Genomic DNA, 16,300 nt, shown 5'->3' on the forward strand with positions numbered 1-16,300 from the left:
TTTTTTGAGCCGGCGTATAACCCCAGCATGATCGCCTGCTCGTCATCCGCCAAGAACCATTCCATCCCCAATTGCTACTGTGCGATCAGGACTTGCGCGTTATCATCACATCAGGAACAGGCAGCCCTCCCGTATTCGCCTGCCGAGGGGACACCCATCCGCACGTCAACGACCGCAACGTTTTGATGCGCCCCTTTCGGTATGTCGGCATCCTGAGTGCCCTGGCCAGGATTGCCATTGCCGACGAGCAGACGGAATGCAACCCGTTGAACACGACATGTCCCGCAGATCCGGCATTGGGAACCGAGCACACTTGGTGGTTCAACTCTACTCTGGATGAGAAGCTGTGGGATATGACCACCGGGGTCCCGACATATACTTCGGAAGGGGCGGAGTTTTCGATCAAGACGGAAAATGGATCGACGCTATTACAATCCAACTTCTACATCTTCTTTGGGGTCATGGAAGCACATGTTAAGATGGCCAAGGGCGCCGGCATTATCAGCAGTGTGATTCTCCAGTCGGATGACTTGGATGAGATCGACTGGGAATGGGTCGGATACAACACCAGTGAGGTACAATCCGACTTCTTTGGCAAGGGGAACACGACCACGAGTAACCGTGGTGGGTTCCATGCCGTGGCCAACGCCGATACCGAATTCCACAACTACACCTCGTACTGGGACCAGGACCGCCTGGAATGGTGGATTGATAACGAACTGGTGCGCACGGTCAACTACTCGGAACCCCTGACCGTCTATGGCAAGAACTACCCGCAAACCCCGTGCCGCGTCAAAGTTAGCAATTGGCCGGTGGGCATTGCGTCCCAGTCGATTGGAAATATCGAATGGGGCGGTGGCCTGGTGAACTGGACCAATCTCCCCTTCACCATGACAGTGCAGAGGATTCGTGTCCAGGACTTTCACTCGGGTAAAGAGTATACCTACTCAGGGCACTCAGGCTCATACGACAGCATCAATGTCGTCAGGTATGATCTCTATATTCCTGCCTCTTCTCTCTGGTAGCTTTTGGTGGGCGAAGATAGCTGATCACTTCTGCAGTGGAAACTCCACCGCCAAAACGGAGATCAACAAGAAGCCCGCCAAGACCCTCGCTCAGAAATGGAATGACCTGGGCAAGGGGGCCCATATTGGTGTGTATTGCGGGGCTGCTGCTGCTGGGGTGCTCATCGTGGCCGGATTCGCCATGTGGTGCGTCCGGCAACGCCGCAAAGGTCGTCTCGAGCGCGGGCTTGCCGAAGGCCCGCCGAGTACGGCCAAGCCGATCGAGATGGAAGACTACAAGAAACGATGGAGGCAAAGCGACTGGGCGCATCGTGGATATCAAGCCGTGGACCAATAGATTTGTATAATCTTATAATGAATCGCATCTGATGTATATTATCTGGAGTTATCATGTTACTTCGTATATCTTCGCAGGCGTGCAAGGCTGATGGTCAACGCATGCTCTTATTCTATATAACACTGTAGATTGCGATACCAGATTAGCCACTCTAATCTGATTGCGGGTCATAGTGAGGTCTACTGACAATACTTACATCACTCCTCTTCTCATGTCCAACAGGTCATCCACGCTGGAAGAGTTTGAGTTAGTATAGCCTCGCAAGTGGAGGACACCGCATGATCCCAGAAGCAGAAGATGGTTCTGATGTGAGCGTATCTCGAAATAAGATGCCTAATGGAAGCATCCAGGAAATGTGCGATGTGGTCATGATCCGAATCGATAATGAACGTCAGATTGAAACTAAATTCAATAAGCAAGAGTTGATGACGAAGATAAAGGTTGAAAGGGAATCACTGGGATGTTGGCTGGTGAAGGCTATGCCTGGTAGAGAGTAGAGAGCATCGGGGCCATGCCCCCTTTCCTCCTTCGACTTCTATGTTCTCTATTCGAACTCAATGACTTCAATTCAAAGGACAACAAACGGCAAAGGTGTGGTGGTTCAACTTCAGCTGTGATATTTCTACCCCACCGGTGTCTACTTTGCAAGACCTTCTGGGACATGATAGTAATCACTATTTCAGGTCTTGTCACATTCATTGAGTCCTTCGAAACTACCAACTACAAGTACTACTCTGGCGTCTATCCAGCCGTCCCATATACGCCGCAACTTATTATTGCAACCACGCTAAGCATTTATAAAGAAGGATAGAAGCGGTATCTGAACTTTGGGAGGCATTTATTTCGATAGTTTCAAGGAATATTTGGACTATTTTCCCATGCTGGCGTTCCATTGTGAGGAATATATGGACATCAGGACAGTTACTACATCACCATTAGCACTTAGGACACAAAACCCACCGGTGGGTGCAACTTACATATTGGAACTCGAACCGGCCATCAACGTTGATGATTCTTTCACCCAAGTTGACATCAGCTGGCTGAAGCTCTCCCGCCTCGTTCCGAAGCTCAGCACGGAGGACGGGCACATTGTCGTCTCCTTCGAAGCTGAAATGGACGTTCTCGGCAGTCTCAAAGAAGTTGGCTCCTTCCCAGTCAAAGACGCCTAAGTCACAGGGACATGGTTAAAGCCTGCGTCGGTTTAAGAGAACAGAGAAACATCGGGAAAATACCATTGCTGTTACCAAGGTGTTGGTTTAAATCGATGGAGGCTTCCACCTCTTCGCCGCCAATAGTGCGCAGGCGAGCACAGAGGACGGGCCCCTCAACACGGACATCGATAGCAGACTCGTAGAAGTTTCCGGCCATGGTGAATGATCTGGAATGCTGATTTGGGGGGTTCGAGTGATTCGAAGATTGTGAAGTGAAGATGATGAGAACAGTAAACGGAGGTGACCGAAGCACTCCCTATATATACCCTAAAGCCCCCACCGTCAGGTGGGGTTGTTCTTCATTTCTCACAGTATGTACATTGTACAGTACTTTCCGTCTCAGCCACATGGCCGGTATTCATTTGCTCATTGCTGTCTATCCTGGCATGGTGGGGATGTCAGCCGGTTAGAGCTCGGTGGGATAGCTATCGATAGGAGTAGAATGGATCATCTTGGCGAGGCAGCCACAAGTGAGATCTCAGTTGGAGGGGCAATTGAATTGATGGAGGGGTAATCGAGACTGAGGGCGCTTAGCGAGCTGAGACAATTCTTGGCTACTATCAGTATCTTGCTCACCGCCACAATTGGTATTTTATACCAACCGCCATCCAATACATGAAGCCACACACTTTGTCGTATATCATATAGTTCCCAAATTGTTGGCCATGGTCAATATTCTTATTTAATTCCATTCCCTACTATACCACCGAGAACGCCTATGAATTTGAATATTTTACTGCAAGAAAGAGGAAACACTCTTCCTGACAGACTCTAAATAATTAGCGCATTCTTTTGGTGGACCGACCCACCAATGTGGAGAATCCATAATATACGTGGCCACAAAGAGAGAGAGAGAGAGAGAGAGTAGGACCCTGGAGCCCTGAATACGTCGATCAAGCACGCCACATCCGATGACATTCGCTCATAAACTCCAGATATGAGGGATGAGGTACTCTTATTATTTAAGAGACACATCCGCCTTCACCGTGTTCTATGTAGACACTTGCTCGGGAGGCAGCAGTCGGGCGTCGGCGACCAACTTTCTCTAGATCTTCCAGTTCGACTCATCTGATCCTCTACTCATGGTGCTGATGGGGAGATATCCCAGCTACTAATGTGGGGAACATTCAATGCAAGGGCACACTTGAGTTTTGAGACTACGCGGGGCGTATTCTTAGTCGTAAAATATCCATCCCCATGAAGATATTTATTCTTCCCGTGAATCGTGTCTAATCGTGCAATATACCATCCATAGTTGTCATGATATGTCAGGATAGATCAGCGATACGCAAATAAAATGTCCTCCAGGGCCCTACGTCGGGTATCCGGAAATAGAAAGTATACCAAACCAACGAGCATCGTGCCAAACACGCCAAACAGTACATACATCCCCCACTGCAAATTCTCGAAACCCACATCCATGGTGAACCCTAATATGATCTTGACAATCTCATTCATGGCTGTCGACAAGGCGACGCCCTTGGCCCGCTGGCGGAGGGGGAAGATCTCGGCGCAGTAGATCCACGATAATGGGGCCTATGTGAGTTTCAGTTAGTTAGCCAGGTGGTGACAGCGTTGGGGGGAGGAGGCGCACCCAGGTCATGGAGTAGATGGCCGTAAAGACACATGCCAGTGAAATCAGGACCCTGGCGTTGGACCCCGGGACAACCCAAACACAACTTGGCAGCAGCGACGCGACGGATCCATGGCTAGCCATCACTCCCGCAAGGGCATACTGTGCGCCCATGCAAATGGCCGCCCCGGCAATGAGGAGATAGCGGCGGTTTACAAGGTCGACTATTATGAGCGTGGCCCCGATGAAGAAGAGGTATAAGGAGCTTGTGATGCTGGTGGCGATCAGGCTCGTGTCTCCGGCCTTTAGAACGCAGCTAGGATTAGTGTGGGTGTGTCGTTTCTGTTAGCGGAAGCTGTAACTCACTTGGCCGGCCATCATAAGCCAGGAAGGAATGTAGTACATCGCGATGTCTGGTCCTAGTAGTCTCTGTCCCATCTGCACGCTTATCCCACACACCGTGTGCCGCAGATGGCAGCGACGGAAAAGGTCAAAGAAATGTGTTTGTTTGGCGTCGCGTGTAATATCAACCGTTTCTTTGAGCCGGGAAATCTCCTCTGAGGCCGTCTGGCTGCTATATCCTCCATGGCCGTAGAGCGCGGCTAGAGTTTCCTCGCACTCGGTCCAGCGGCCCTGCACGGCAAGCCAGCGCGGAGACTCGGGGAAGAACAGAAGAGAGACCAGAAGGATAAGCCCGGGGATACCCTGCAGCCCCCAGCTGAGGCGGAAGCCCCATGTGTGATATGTGCACGCATAGGCGATCAGGTATGTAGCGAAGATGCCAAGGCTAATGGTCCATTGTTGGAAGCCCACAATGCGCCCGCGGATGTCTCTAGGCGCGAGCTCAGCGAGGTAGACTGTGCCTTGGGAGGTCATTCCAGCTGCCATGGTTATAAGCTAGCGATCCAGCACTTGAAAGCTTAGGGACAATACCTGCGAGTCCGCCAACTACTCGTCCAACAATCAAGTGAGCGATACTCTGCGCGCTGCATTGCAAGGCGCTGCCAATGGTCCATACGACTGCGGCAATCATCAGCTGGGCTCGCCGGCCAAAATGGTCAGACAAATGACCAGCAATTATTGCGCCAAAAAATGCGGCTATAGAAGCGGACTCAGCAATCTGATGTTCTATCAGCGCAGCTCTTCCATGGGACTTGAGGCGTGTATCACAGTAGTTTGTTGGATTTCAGTTTCTGGACGGAAATACGACACATAGCCGTCATGATTCGACCACAAAGTCATCGACCTAGATTTGTCAGTTGCAATATGGGTGTTTCCTGAGGAAGGCAGAGATACATAGAGTTGCTTCCACTCACGGTCCCCCCTAGAGTACACAATACTGCCAGAACTATACTGGATTAGCCAAGGGATCAATCAAATATGTCAGGCATACCGTATATATTGGTTAGCATAGTGTCCTTTTCAACTTCCTAATTTTTACAACGAGAGCGTTAAACTCGGAGGTATGCTTCACAATGCTCATATTGGAAATTACACCGGTTATATGCCACGATCGGTTGCGTGGGGCAGTGCAAGGCTGGTGAACGCGAGGGTTTTGATGATCGTTGCCATTTTCATCTGTTCTCATACATCAGGCCGTGAAATGCATGTTGATCCCGGATTTCTTTACGCATATTTAGCCCCTGTATATCTGGCGGGTGTAGAGGATACCACTGTGACTAGAGCGATGCTTTGGCAAAAGCCCACGAATATCAGGCGCCTGGGGACCACTGTAAGAGGAGGACTGATGGATTGTTTGCACCCCAACTTGAGACAATATTCGCGTCTGGAAAGTGCTGAGTCAGTGATCGACGACGACCCGTGGCCGAACCAAATTCTATGCTTAGAAAATTTTGAACGACTTTAGATGTGATGGTGTTCATGAGGATTCCCGTCATTAGGCGATCGTGCATGGAAGAATATACGGCTTTCAACATCCCCGGTAAAGGGAACTTAGCTAGAGTGCCAGCATTCTCTGACGGGCATACTATTTGTTAATGAACTATTTGAGAGATTCGGTAGTTTTGTGACTACTTACCTCGTAAACCACACCGGGCTCGGTGTTCTCCTTGCATCCAAACATGTGTGACTCTCGTAGTTGCGAGATAAACCAAGTACAAGGAACCTGCTCAGGGCGCTCGAAACCTGGATATTTGAGAGATGCGTTTACATTTAGGATGTTCTATATCTACCCTGCTTGGAGGTTGGGTGCGGATTTGATCGCCTACTCGTGAGCTTCCACAACTTGAAGAACACATAGTGCTCCAGGAAGATATTCAAGTCATGCGGGAAAGCTTCAACATCTTCAAAAAATAATGTCTCACAGACCGGAAAGATCACTAATCGTAATATCTCGACGCGCACCGGAAAAACCCTTGACAATTCTATCCTCTGGTGTTTAATACATACGGAAATCACGGTAGAGTGAAAGAGTACACTTCTGCTTGGGGGCTGCACGAGGCATACTCTTGGTTGTGGAAAATATATCCCCATAGCCGTCCCTGGATGTGAAAAGGGACTAGGACATTGGCTATCCATGGCGAGCGAGAAAGTAGAAGTACATAGCCGGACTTGATGATTAGTCAAAGCAAACTACTACTCCGTTCTTCAATCCCGGGAATTCTCCTGTGGATCACTAATCTTCGGTAAGGGCGAATAGTGATAATACTCCTTCCTTACCTCGGTGAATAGATAATCGCTACAAATACAACCTATCACATACACACCACAACCTCGGAGTCTTCGCCATCAAGATGGGTTTATGGTATTCCAAGGCTGAAATACCGAAGCTTTATAAACCCCCGAATGAGAACGTGGTCACAGAATATTGTCATTGCATACCATTAACCCACCCACACGATACTCACTCGATCACAATGGCACCGATGAACTACCAAGTGTTAATTACCGGAGAGCAGGACATCAAGACTGCTCACAAACGACGAAATGTCTATCTCCGACCCTTCCTCCTATTCTGGCTCAATTCTCTTTTCGCAGAAATCATTTTCTTGGCCGTTGGTATTTTCATTATGACGGGGACCCGGGACCTTCTTTATAAGGCTTTATGGACTTTGGTTTTCTGTCCGCTAGGAATGGGCGGCGCGATGGGAGGTCTGATCAACTGCTTTATTGTTGACCATTACTATGGGAAAAAAGCGGCACATTTCACCGGTATCCTGTCACTACTCATACTAAGCAGTTGTAACTACCTGTGCTATAATCTTGATCGACATTTCGGTTGGTTTGGGGCGACTGAACATCCACTGTGGTTCCACTGGCGCTACCCAATGATATGGATGGTTGGTTACTTCAATGGACTTCTGTTGTTCACGGATCGAGGCCAGGAGCGATTGGCCAAGCTGGGACTTTGAATATCGGATATCGGTGAACGGAGACGGCATTCTTGGTGTTCCTACATCTCACATTAGGTCACTTTACGGACAACCTGCCCAGCCTCCTGCCCAGTAGTAGACGCTATTGGCGTGACGCATCGAAGGTTGGGGGATATATCTGTGATGGTATACATTAATCTCAGCATTTCTGGCTAGTATTAAGGATCGAATATGCAACTGTGCATGTGGTATGTGGCAGCTGATAACTTCTCAATTGTGGATGTATATAGAGACTTGCTGGGCATGTTGCTCCTGTCGCTGTTGGCCCAGATCGTGAGTACCGTACATTCAATCTGATGAGAATACAATATTTTGGATCCCGAGGGGAGTCTCCATGTTAGCAGCACATTTCTACCATATACCATTTCAGGCAATGTAACAGGTTGTATGTTACTTGTTGAAACATAGTGTCTTCCACATTGTCAAAGAACACGGGCAGAAACACCAGCTACGCCTTCTGGTGATGGACTCCATGAATAAATGGGAAAGCTACCGGCCAGTCTATAGGAAACGGTTATAGCCAGGTGTACTGAGGATTTCCAGCCTTCATTTAGGTTGAATTCCAATGCTTAGTAGTTTTCGCCGCACGTCTTGACTATCCTAACAAGAAGACTGGCGCTTAATGGAGCAAGGCAGCGAAATGCCACCGACTATGAGCTATATTCGGCGATCATCAGTCGCCTCTCACCTGAAAGGTTCTCCACAACAAGGAATGCAACCGAGAGATGAGCACCCTGCCCCATGGGAGATGCAGAACTTCGGCTCTTCACTCTTCACAATGCACTCGACCCTACCAATAAGGGGTCTCCATAGTGTCACTTCGGGAAGCGGGTAATAGTTTCTTCTGTGATAACAACAGATCAAATGTTGGATTACGTGGTAACCACTGAGTTGTGTTTATACTTCGACCGGGGAAAAGTGGTTGTAGTCAAAGGGTGGGAATTATTTTTGCATGGAATGAAGACCTATTATAATGCTGAGCCGACCGCCAAAATAATCCTACCGTTTTGTAGGAGTAAAGGCGTCGTGTCCAATTGTTTTTAACAAATCGTTATAGTCCTTATTCGCCATTTGCCACCCCTGTTCAATAACTTGTTGATGTTCAGGGCTTCGCACGCGGAACGAAGCCTCAAAGGGTGGAAGTGTATATATCACGCCGAAAGTCTCCGACCTGTCAGCCGCCTTCACATCCTCCAAGGTGCTCGTTACTGGACAATCTATGTCATATGCCCAAAGCATGCGCGCTATCGCGATAAACAGAGAGGACCGTGCAAAATGTTGTCCTGGGCATATTCTTCTGCCAAAGCCAAAGGCCGAAAGCGGAAGGTCAGGATTCTGGATCCATCTCTCGGGCTTGAAAGACGGAGCGTCTTCGAAAATACTCTCGTCCATATCCATTTCCCATTGATTGGCAATGATCGTGGCACCGGCTGGAAGGAAATACCCCATGTACTCATCATCCTCAGAGAGTGTACGAGGTCCACCCGCGGGGGCCATTGGCCGCCATCGGAGCACCTCGGAGATGAATGCGTTGACGTACGGGAGTTTATCCTGGTCCTCGAATGATGGGAGCCTCTGTGAGCCCACGACCTGGTCCAATTCTCTTTGTGCTTGCCGCATAGCATCGGGGTAGAGCAAACTGGCCATAACAGCTATCCGCAGGGTTGAGTCGGTAGTGTGGCTCCCAGCTATGTAGAGCTCCCCGATACTAAAAGCGAGCTGTTCTAAGGAGAAGTCTTTGCTTTCCTTCTTGCTGAAGGCTTCCTTGCTCCAGTTCCAAGTGTCCTGTTGCAGAGCGGATTGAATGCACTTTATGAATGCATTCTTCACATTATTGTGGCTTGCTTCGCCTTTGCCTTTCCACCTGGAGAACAATCTTGGAAGTCGGTCAAGGATTGGGAATATGTCAACCACGAAAGTCATAACAGAGGCTGCGCTGGTCAGTGATTCGAACATCTTGTCCATGTGCTCCTGGTCATTCTTATTCTCCTCGCCAACATCTTTTCCATATGCCAAGTTGAACATTACATTGGAGACATAGTTGTGGAAACAAGACCCAAAGTCGTTTGTGGACAACAGACTGTGCAAAGTCTTCTTGCTTTGGGTATCCAAAAGGGCCTGGCAAGCTCGAGTGGATTGAGGACTGAGAAACGTTGTGTGGAGCCGTCGATGAAGCTTCCACTCTGGTCCGTACTGCATGAAGACAGGCTGAAGGCCCTTTGCGATGTATTTGTTGACGTATACTGACTGAAGATGAGTGCTGTACAAGCTGCCGCGCTTGTCCAGCAGGTCCCGGGCGATGCGGTGGCTCCCCAGGATAATGATCGTCTGGACTCCGAGTTTCAGACTTACGATGGGGCCGTGCTCCTTGTGCCATTTTCTAAAGGTCAGCCATATTTCCTTTTGTGGGATTGCGCCTGGATTTAGAAGCGTTGGCCCCGGGGGAAGGGGTAATGTCGAGCGATTGGAGCGAACAAGCAACTTGTAGCAGATGTATAAGGTGATTGTAACCAAGCATGATAGGCCTATGAATGCCATGATCCCCTTTCTTCTTGCGAGGCGGCCGAATAATATTGGGTAATGTAAAACCCGATTTTATTTAGCAGATATTTAGAGCCCAAGAGGAAGCAGTATGAACCAGAAACGATGGTATTAATACTTTTTCTATTTCGGTTGTTTTATAATTGAGGCTGGTATGTTATGCGACCCTTCCGGGCCAACACCCGTATTCTGATGCAGGGAGCTGGGTTAGTTATAGTGGGGATACTCTCCGGCACGAATCTAGGTTAGCCAACTAGATGTTTCCCGTTGGTCTGGCGCAAGCTCACTTAGGGAGAGACGTTTAATCTCCCGTTATAAGCTTGCGTGGTTAGTTGTCAATATGGAAGCCCCTTGCTTGAAAATTCGCCGGAGCATCCTCTAAGGTCACTACCAGAGTAGTTCCTGAAACCGCTTAATAAAACCTAATGACTAATCCTTACCCCTTAAGGGTCTGATACATTAATAGCTATTTTGGCAACTTGAGCTATGTGTCATCTACTCCTTGTGTCGTAACGATACTGATTAGAACTACTGAGTTGTTAAGATTGATCGATTTCCCTCTTCCCTCCGTTCGAAGAGACGAGTGAAATTGCGTACATCGCTATGTTTTTTATCAGTATAGGGAAAGATCCGAGGTGTTAATATACCTACTAGCTGGTATGTAGGGGCTGGTTTAGCTCCTTAGAATGTTACAGACATGATCTACGAGCTAGGGGATGAATGAAACTTAAATGGCACATAAGTTGAGTAGGATAAGTCAAAAAAACAGTTATTAGAAACCCCTTTATTCTAATTTAATCCCTTGATTCCTCACCCAATTTTCTTTCACCAAATTTGAGACACAGGGTTTACCCTGGTGAACATAGGAATACCCCTCGAATGCCCTTCCTTTAGACCCAGCACCGTTATTAGCTCGGATGATTTCAACGTCGAAAGGTTCAACCCCTTACTGAGGGCGGTCTTAACGCAACATTGAAGAATCACATTAGTGGACCATCTCACCTAGGAGAGTACATGCTCCACTATACTTGAATTCACATCCCTTGCAAAGCCGGTACCTTTCCTCAACCAGACACCATTTTTGGATACCACGAGCAGCATAGTCCCACTGATCCGAACAATGGAAGCATGTGGATACTGTGTTGAAGGTGGTATTGGATCTAATTGTACCGATGTGGCGAACCCGTGAGACCTTTTTGGGTTCTGTGAACCAGCTTACGACAGCGTGTGTGCACACAGGGTACCCGTGGCTTCGTGCTGCGCTTTATTCTTTGCAGATCCATCATGCGGTTATGGGAGTTTGACAGAGTAGCCATTTGATATCAATAAGGATGGGCTGGGGTTTGTGTAAGTAGTGGCCGGTTAACTATGTATGGAACCAAATGGAATATGATCCCACGATTATGTGCGCTTCAAATGCGACACGCTCTATTGAAATCTTACGCCATAGCCAACCAAAACTCCTTGTTCTAGATGAGCATAGGAAAAAGGAGCTTTCGGGTTGGTGGCAGGGCGACAACGGGTGGGAAATTCCTCCGTACAGAAGGTGAAATCAAGTTTCCACTCGTGTTTAAGGACTCTTGGCAGTGTCCTGTGCTGAATGAAGGGGGTTGGGTTTACCAATGGTGCGAGGTTTTACTCCCATGACACCGTCCATGTGGGAGGAAGGATCGAGGATGTGCTTGGTGGCATCTATGAAAAGACCTTCGTATATTTAAGGCTGAAGGTAAAGGAAACAGGTGGACAGGCTGTCAATACTGTTGGACGAAAACCATCATCAGGTTCTTGTAGCGACACCGAAATATCACCCCTTCCCTAGGAAATGCACCTGCTCGAAGTTGCTGAGCAAAGACAGGGGTAACTCTGATACAATGAATCGAATAAACCGCCCTGCGATTATCTATTATGCCGGTGAATTCCTTTATAAATCTACCTTTCTTCTTTTGATACTCGCCCCATTTGATGTTTGGATGGTGATTAATCATACGCTGTATAATACAACAGGGCTTTTACAAGGAGATATGTCTACAGGTGGTATTATGGTAAATGAAGAGGTTATAACTGTCCCTGGCATGTATTCCCATCGATGTAAATCTCGTAGTTGAAGAGACACGCCGTCAGTCTACTGGGCCATAGGGTAATAAGTGAGTCAAAGGCTTTCATGCAAATAGGGCAGCTATTAGGTGACGGATTGTCCTGGGTACATAGACTAGAATTTATTTTCTGCGTTCTCTTCTGAATTTGGATTCGCTATGAAGATCCAAATGAGAAAAGCCTGATTATCGGGTAATTAGATGAGTGAGACTATGTCAGTATGGAAGAGTTAGCTAAGCTTAAACTTGGAACTATTTCAGACGATCATATTTTGAAAGTACTATAGACAAGTTCACGACATATTATGAAGCACTGAAGCCTTGGGTTGATACGCTACGAAAGTCGGTGTTCCCGAATGGGAAGATACGAGGAAAAGCAGACGAGAACCATTTCTCTCACATGCGTGAGATGTTGTGATAGCCACAAGATGCCTTGAGAGAGGAGTCTCTTGTTTGGGCTGAACTGCTGCGCAAAGTGGACCCCCCAAAAGGAGATACGGAGGCAAAAGGGCGATAGGGGACCTGATGGTCAGGCTGTGGATCGACCATGTCTACTTATCCGGTAACAATGCTACCCAGAATGGTTACTGCTTGAATATCATATCACTGTCAAGGACAACCTGCTACAACTTTGACCATGAGCGTAGTCCGTTCACAATTTGCGGGGCGTATGAGGCACCATTTGAATTCATCTGCCTCAGCTGCCTATGACTACCTGTAATTAGTAATTGCACAGCTTCTCGGCTCTGGAAGGTAGTCTCGCACGAGACGGAAATACATTAGGACTTTTCGGAACGCGCGGAGCTCAGCAGCTCCTGCGTTTCAAGGAGCAAACAATTAATCATGACTTATTTATGGTTAGGCCATACATAACTATGCATGCGCCAGAGCCGGTAACTGAGAGTAATGGCAGGTGAATGGGCCTGAAGTTACATCTGCAGTATGACCTGACGATCAACAAATTATAACGCCAGCTGAAAGCTTTGCTTGACACAAACGAGGGAACAAAATCCGGATCATCTCCATTGACAATGGTCCTTCATTAATGTTTGTACATATGCTCCCATCTGCCTTTCATATGTGCCATTTATTCTGTGGAGTAGGTGAACAAACTGGTCACCTATCTACACTAATTTCAGCCCACAGCTGCATGCTTGGTATATCATTGCAATGTTCCCCTCCAAGATACCCAGTCCCGTTGATTAGGTTGAGAGGGATACATCCAAATGCAAACAGTAGTTAGGTCTTCAACTGGTTGACTAATGACTATGAACTGTAGGCCGGTAGAATCGGATTTAAGAAGTGAAACCTTTCATATGGCTTCTGGTAGATTATCTATATCCCCTCCTTCCTGCAGTGCAAGGTATTGATCTCATATCTGGAAATATCGTGATATGCTGGCGTGTTTCCGCACAGCCTTCTGTGCCAACTAGTATCGTTTATGAGTTAAAGGCTTGCAAGACACTGGGACTTGGGCAGAGTGTATGCATAGAAATGTAATGTATCCCTAGACTTCGTTCAACTCAATTCAAAATTTATACCACTAGCTACCTGCTTTTATAGTTTAGTGATATACCAGTGAAAAGACCTAGATTTGAATTATGATACATGAGAGATATTTACACAACTACATTCGTTTTTACCTGAGCTTAAACAATCATGAAAATTGTCATTATTGTTCTTTGGAGAGCCGACAGATTCTTAGGAGGAATATAAAGTAATATTCTGGATACAGATGTAAAGGGTTTGCTCGGACAGCTCGAGAAGACGTTTATCGATGCATTAGTGAATTGGGAAATAAACGATGGTCTGAATTCCTGAATTATCTGTGATTTCTAGCGCCTTGGACATCTTAATTCGGTTCCTCCGAACAAGTTCAGCCTTCGCAGAGTAAATCATGCCGTGGAACAGCTACCGAGATTCGGAACAAAACCAACACTCCTACTGAGCAATTCGAAAATTCTTATTTCTCTCGAAACAGTGTTTGAGGGTTTGGCGGGCTCGAACAAAATACAGTTGGGAAAAAGGTAGGAAGCGCTCGTATCATCCTGAGAGCCTAGAAAGCTCAACGTTCCTTCATTTTCGGCCCTTGGACGGAGTGAAGTCCAGTCTTTTATGCTACAGCCAAATCTATCAGGAAATCATATTCATATAAATGGAGAAGCCTCAACCTGCAAGCACTTACATGAAATCTGAGTCAACTCGAAGCTCTCATCATTGGTAGGGGTAGGAAGAGAGAGATCCAGCTGATTAGCCGAGTTCCGATGCAGAAGCAACTCGCTTGCGGGGTCCTGAAAAGTGTAGATATTGCCGGAAATGTTGTTTATGAAGAAAAGCTGCGCTGTCTCTGAGGCGCTGCAAATCGCACCCTCCGCCGAACCGCAATTGATGTACTGGTTCGTGCCATTGTTCACGATCGCATACTGGTCAATGTCTGCTTCAATGAAGAACCAAGCCTGAGGATTTCCCTCCTTGAAAGTAATGTTACTAGACACGTCTGCCAGATAAAGCTCGGTTCCCGCTGAGGCGACTGCGTACGTTCCCTCTAAATATTGGGCAAGTGCTTGGCAGGAGAGCATGGCCAACAAGCTGAGCATGGCAGAGGTCTTCATTTTGGCCGGTGTTGGGAGTGTTGGAAGCTCAAGGTAAAAAAGTGAAAATGGATACTATGGAAGTGTGATAGGGATCTGGTCGAGCGAAGAGCCACATTATAAAGTAGTTAGTGGACTACCCTGAGTATGCTGTGTACTGCCAGCCGTTCATGTCATGGTACATACTCGACGAGTTCTTGCAATGATGCTTAGACTATTATTGAATGATCTGCAATGTGTTTTGGGCAAAATAGGAATAAGAATGATGCCCTTGCCGACAAGACCTTTGAAAAAGCAATGTATGGCGCAGCTGAAAAAAAAAAAAAAAAAAAGTAAGAGAAAAAGAAAAGAGAGAAAAGAAAAGAAAGAAGACAATAAGTAAGATTATGAAAGAATGTACGGAATTGAACATCCATAACTAAATATTTTCATCAGAAAATATGCTAGGTATGATTGCTGTCTATCAGAGAAGGAATGTAAGTTTGCCTTGAAAGCTGTGGGGTTGAATCAAAAACAATTGATTTATTGAACTCCCACGATACCTTGTGCTGCTGTGATACGTCTGTGAGTCTCGTCAACTTTGATTTGTCAATTCTCTCAAGGCAAACATTCAAGATTAATCAAGGTGTGATCTCTCGCAGCTGGTTGGCTTTGGCATTCTTGGGCACCCCGTAAGAATGCGTGACAATCGGTAAGAGGTATGCCACCATATGGACAGAACGGAAGCAGATAAACATCATCCACTGCTGGACTGGCATCCAAGACGCATCAACAAAAGGGCAATATATATCCAGACGACAGGCCACGGTTCCATCGTACCCCTGACAACCCGTGATGGCCTATTCTGGCTCAATGGTACAAATAGGCGGCTTGTAATGCTCAGTGGCCTCCGTCTATAGCGCATACTGCACTGCTACTGTATAGGAGCCTGGCACAATTGGCACCTCACTGGTCGGTGTTGCACGAAGGAGAATCTGCAAATAGCGTCCTGCGTTCTTAATGACCAGAACAGCTTCATACCCAGCTAGTGCGATACCGGACCGCTTCTCTTTTCTCGCTCAGCTGGATGCCTTTCCTTCTTGCATTAGAATTTGGAGTGTTTCGGTAAACATCTCTCACATGAGCTGGGAACAGGATGCATAGCATCATTTAGCCCGAAAAGGCAGATTCTCAGCTTTCATGTGATGCTTCAACTAGGCAAAGTCGGCCAATGAGGGCCATTGCAGTGTATCGAGGACCTAGTCGTGCGGCCGACCCAAGTGACTCTAAGAAAGTTCTCTTGGAGTCTCATGTAGCGAAAGGTTACAGTCCAAACATGCAGCGAGTTTGATTTCAACCAAGACCATAAGCTGACGGTCTTTTCCATATCGGATGGCTACATTCCGCGCTGGATGATCCTCGCATTGAAACAAGGCCGCAGATGACTCCAGTTGCTGAAACACACCGCAGCAATTCAGAAATACTTCACTATGGCAGCGTCTGGAAAAGCCCTTCTCCCCAGCTTTACCTTGGTATCGGCTGGGAATATATGGGCTCG

At 47.3% G+C, this 16,300-nt stretch overlaps 6 protein-coding genes across 6 annotated transcripts; 2 read left to right on the forward strand and 4 right to left on the reverse strand.

Moving 5' to 3' along the window:
• Positions 1–27: 27 nt before the first annotated feature.
• On the forward strand, positions 28–1,362 carry BDV27DRAFT_166929 (glycoside hydrolase family 16 protein; the record flags this gene model as incomplete). Its single annotated transcript, XM_032074320.1, has 3 exons — positions 28–79; positions 121–988; positions 1,062–1,362. The coding sequence occupies 3 exons, from the start codon at positions 28–30 to the stop codon at positions 1,360–1,362; spliced, it is 1,221 nt and encodes a 406-aa protein (XP_031924551.1).
• Positions 1,363–2,297: 935 nt separating this feature from the next.
• BDV27DRAFT_160659 (CVNH domain-containing protein) lies at positions 2,298–2,730 on the reverse strand (the record flags this gene model as incomplete). The annotated part of the gene is made up of 2 exons (XM_032073072.1): positions 2,298–2,527; positions 2,595–2,730. 2 exons carry the CDS (start codon positions 2,728–2,730, stop codon positions 2,298–2,300), a joined length of 366 nt encoding a protein of 121 aa, XP_031924552.1.
• A 1,121-nt stretch (positions 2,731–3,851) lies between these two features.
• BDV27DRAFT_166930 (general substrate transporter) lies at positions 3,852–5,388 on the reverse strand (the record flags this gene model as incomplete). The annotated part of the gene is made up of 5 exons (XM_032074321.1): positions 3,852–4,109; positions 4,168–4,449; positions 4,513–5,027; positions 5,080–5,266; positions 5,317–5,388. 5 exons carry the CDS (start codon positions 5,386–5,388, stop codon positions 3,852–3,854), a joined length of 1,314 nt encoding a protein of 437 aa, XP_031924553.1.
• A 1,643-nt stretch (positions 5,389–7,031) lies between these two features.
• Positions 7,032–7,517, forward strand: BDV27DRAFT_147784 (uncharacterized protein; the record flags this gene model as incomplete). Its single annotated transcript, XM_032070809.1, has 1 exon — positions 7,032–7,517. One exon carries the CDS (start codon positions 7,032–7,034, stop codon positions 7,515–7,517), a length of 486 nt encoding a protein of 161 aa, XP_031924554.1.
• An 886-nt stretch (positions 7,518–8,403) lies between these two features.
• On the reverse strand, positions 8,404–10,076 carry BDV27DRAFT_166931 (cytochrome P450; the record flags this gene model as incomplete). Its single annotated transcript, XM_032074322.1, has 1 exon — positions 8,404–10,076. One exon carries the CDS (start codon positions 10,074–10,076, stop codon positions 8,538–8,540), a length of 1,539 nt encoding a protein of 512 aa, XP_031924555.1. The 3' UTR covers positions 8,404–8,537.
• Positions 10,077–14,319: 4,243 nt separating this feature from the next.
• Positions 14,320–14,784, reverse strand: BDV27DRAFT_160663 (RICIN domain-containing protein; the record flags this gene model as incomplete). Its single annotated transcript, XM_032073073.1, has 1 exon — positions 14,320–14,784. The coding sequence occupies one exon, from the start codon at positions 14,782–14,784 to the stop codon at positions 14,320–14,322; it is 465 nt and encodes a 154-aa protein (XP_031924556.1).
• Positions 14,785–16,300: the final 1,516 nt, after the last annotated feature.

The sequence above is a fragment of the Aspergillus caelatus genome (genome assembly GCF_009193585.1).
Source record: "Aspergillus caelatus strain CBS 763.97 unplaced genomic scaffold BDV27scaffold_172, whole genome shotgun sequence".
NCBI lineage: Eukaryota > Fungi > Ascomycota > Eurotiomycetes > Eurotiales > Aspergillaceae > Aspergillus > Aspergillus caelatus.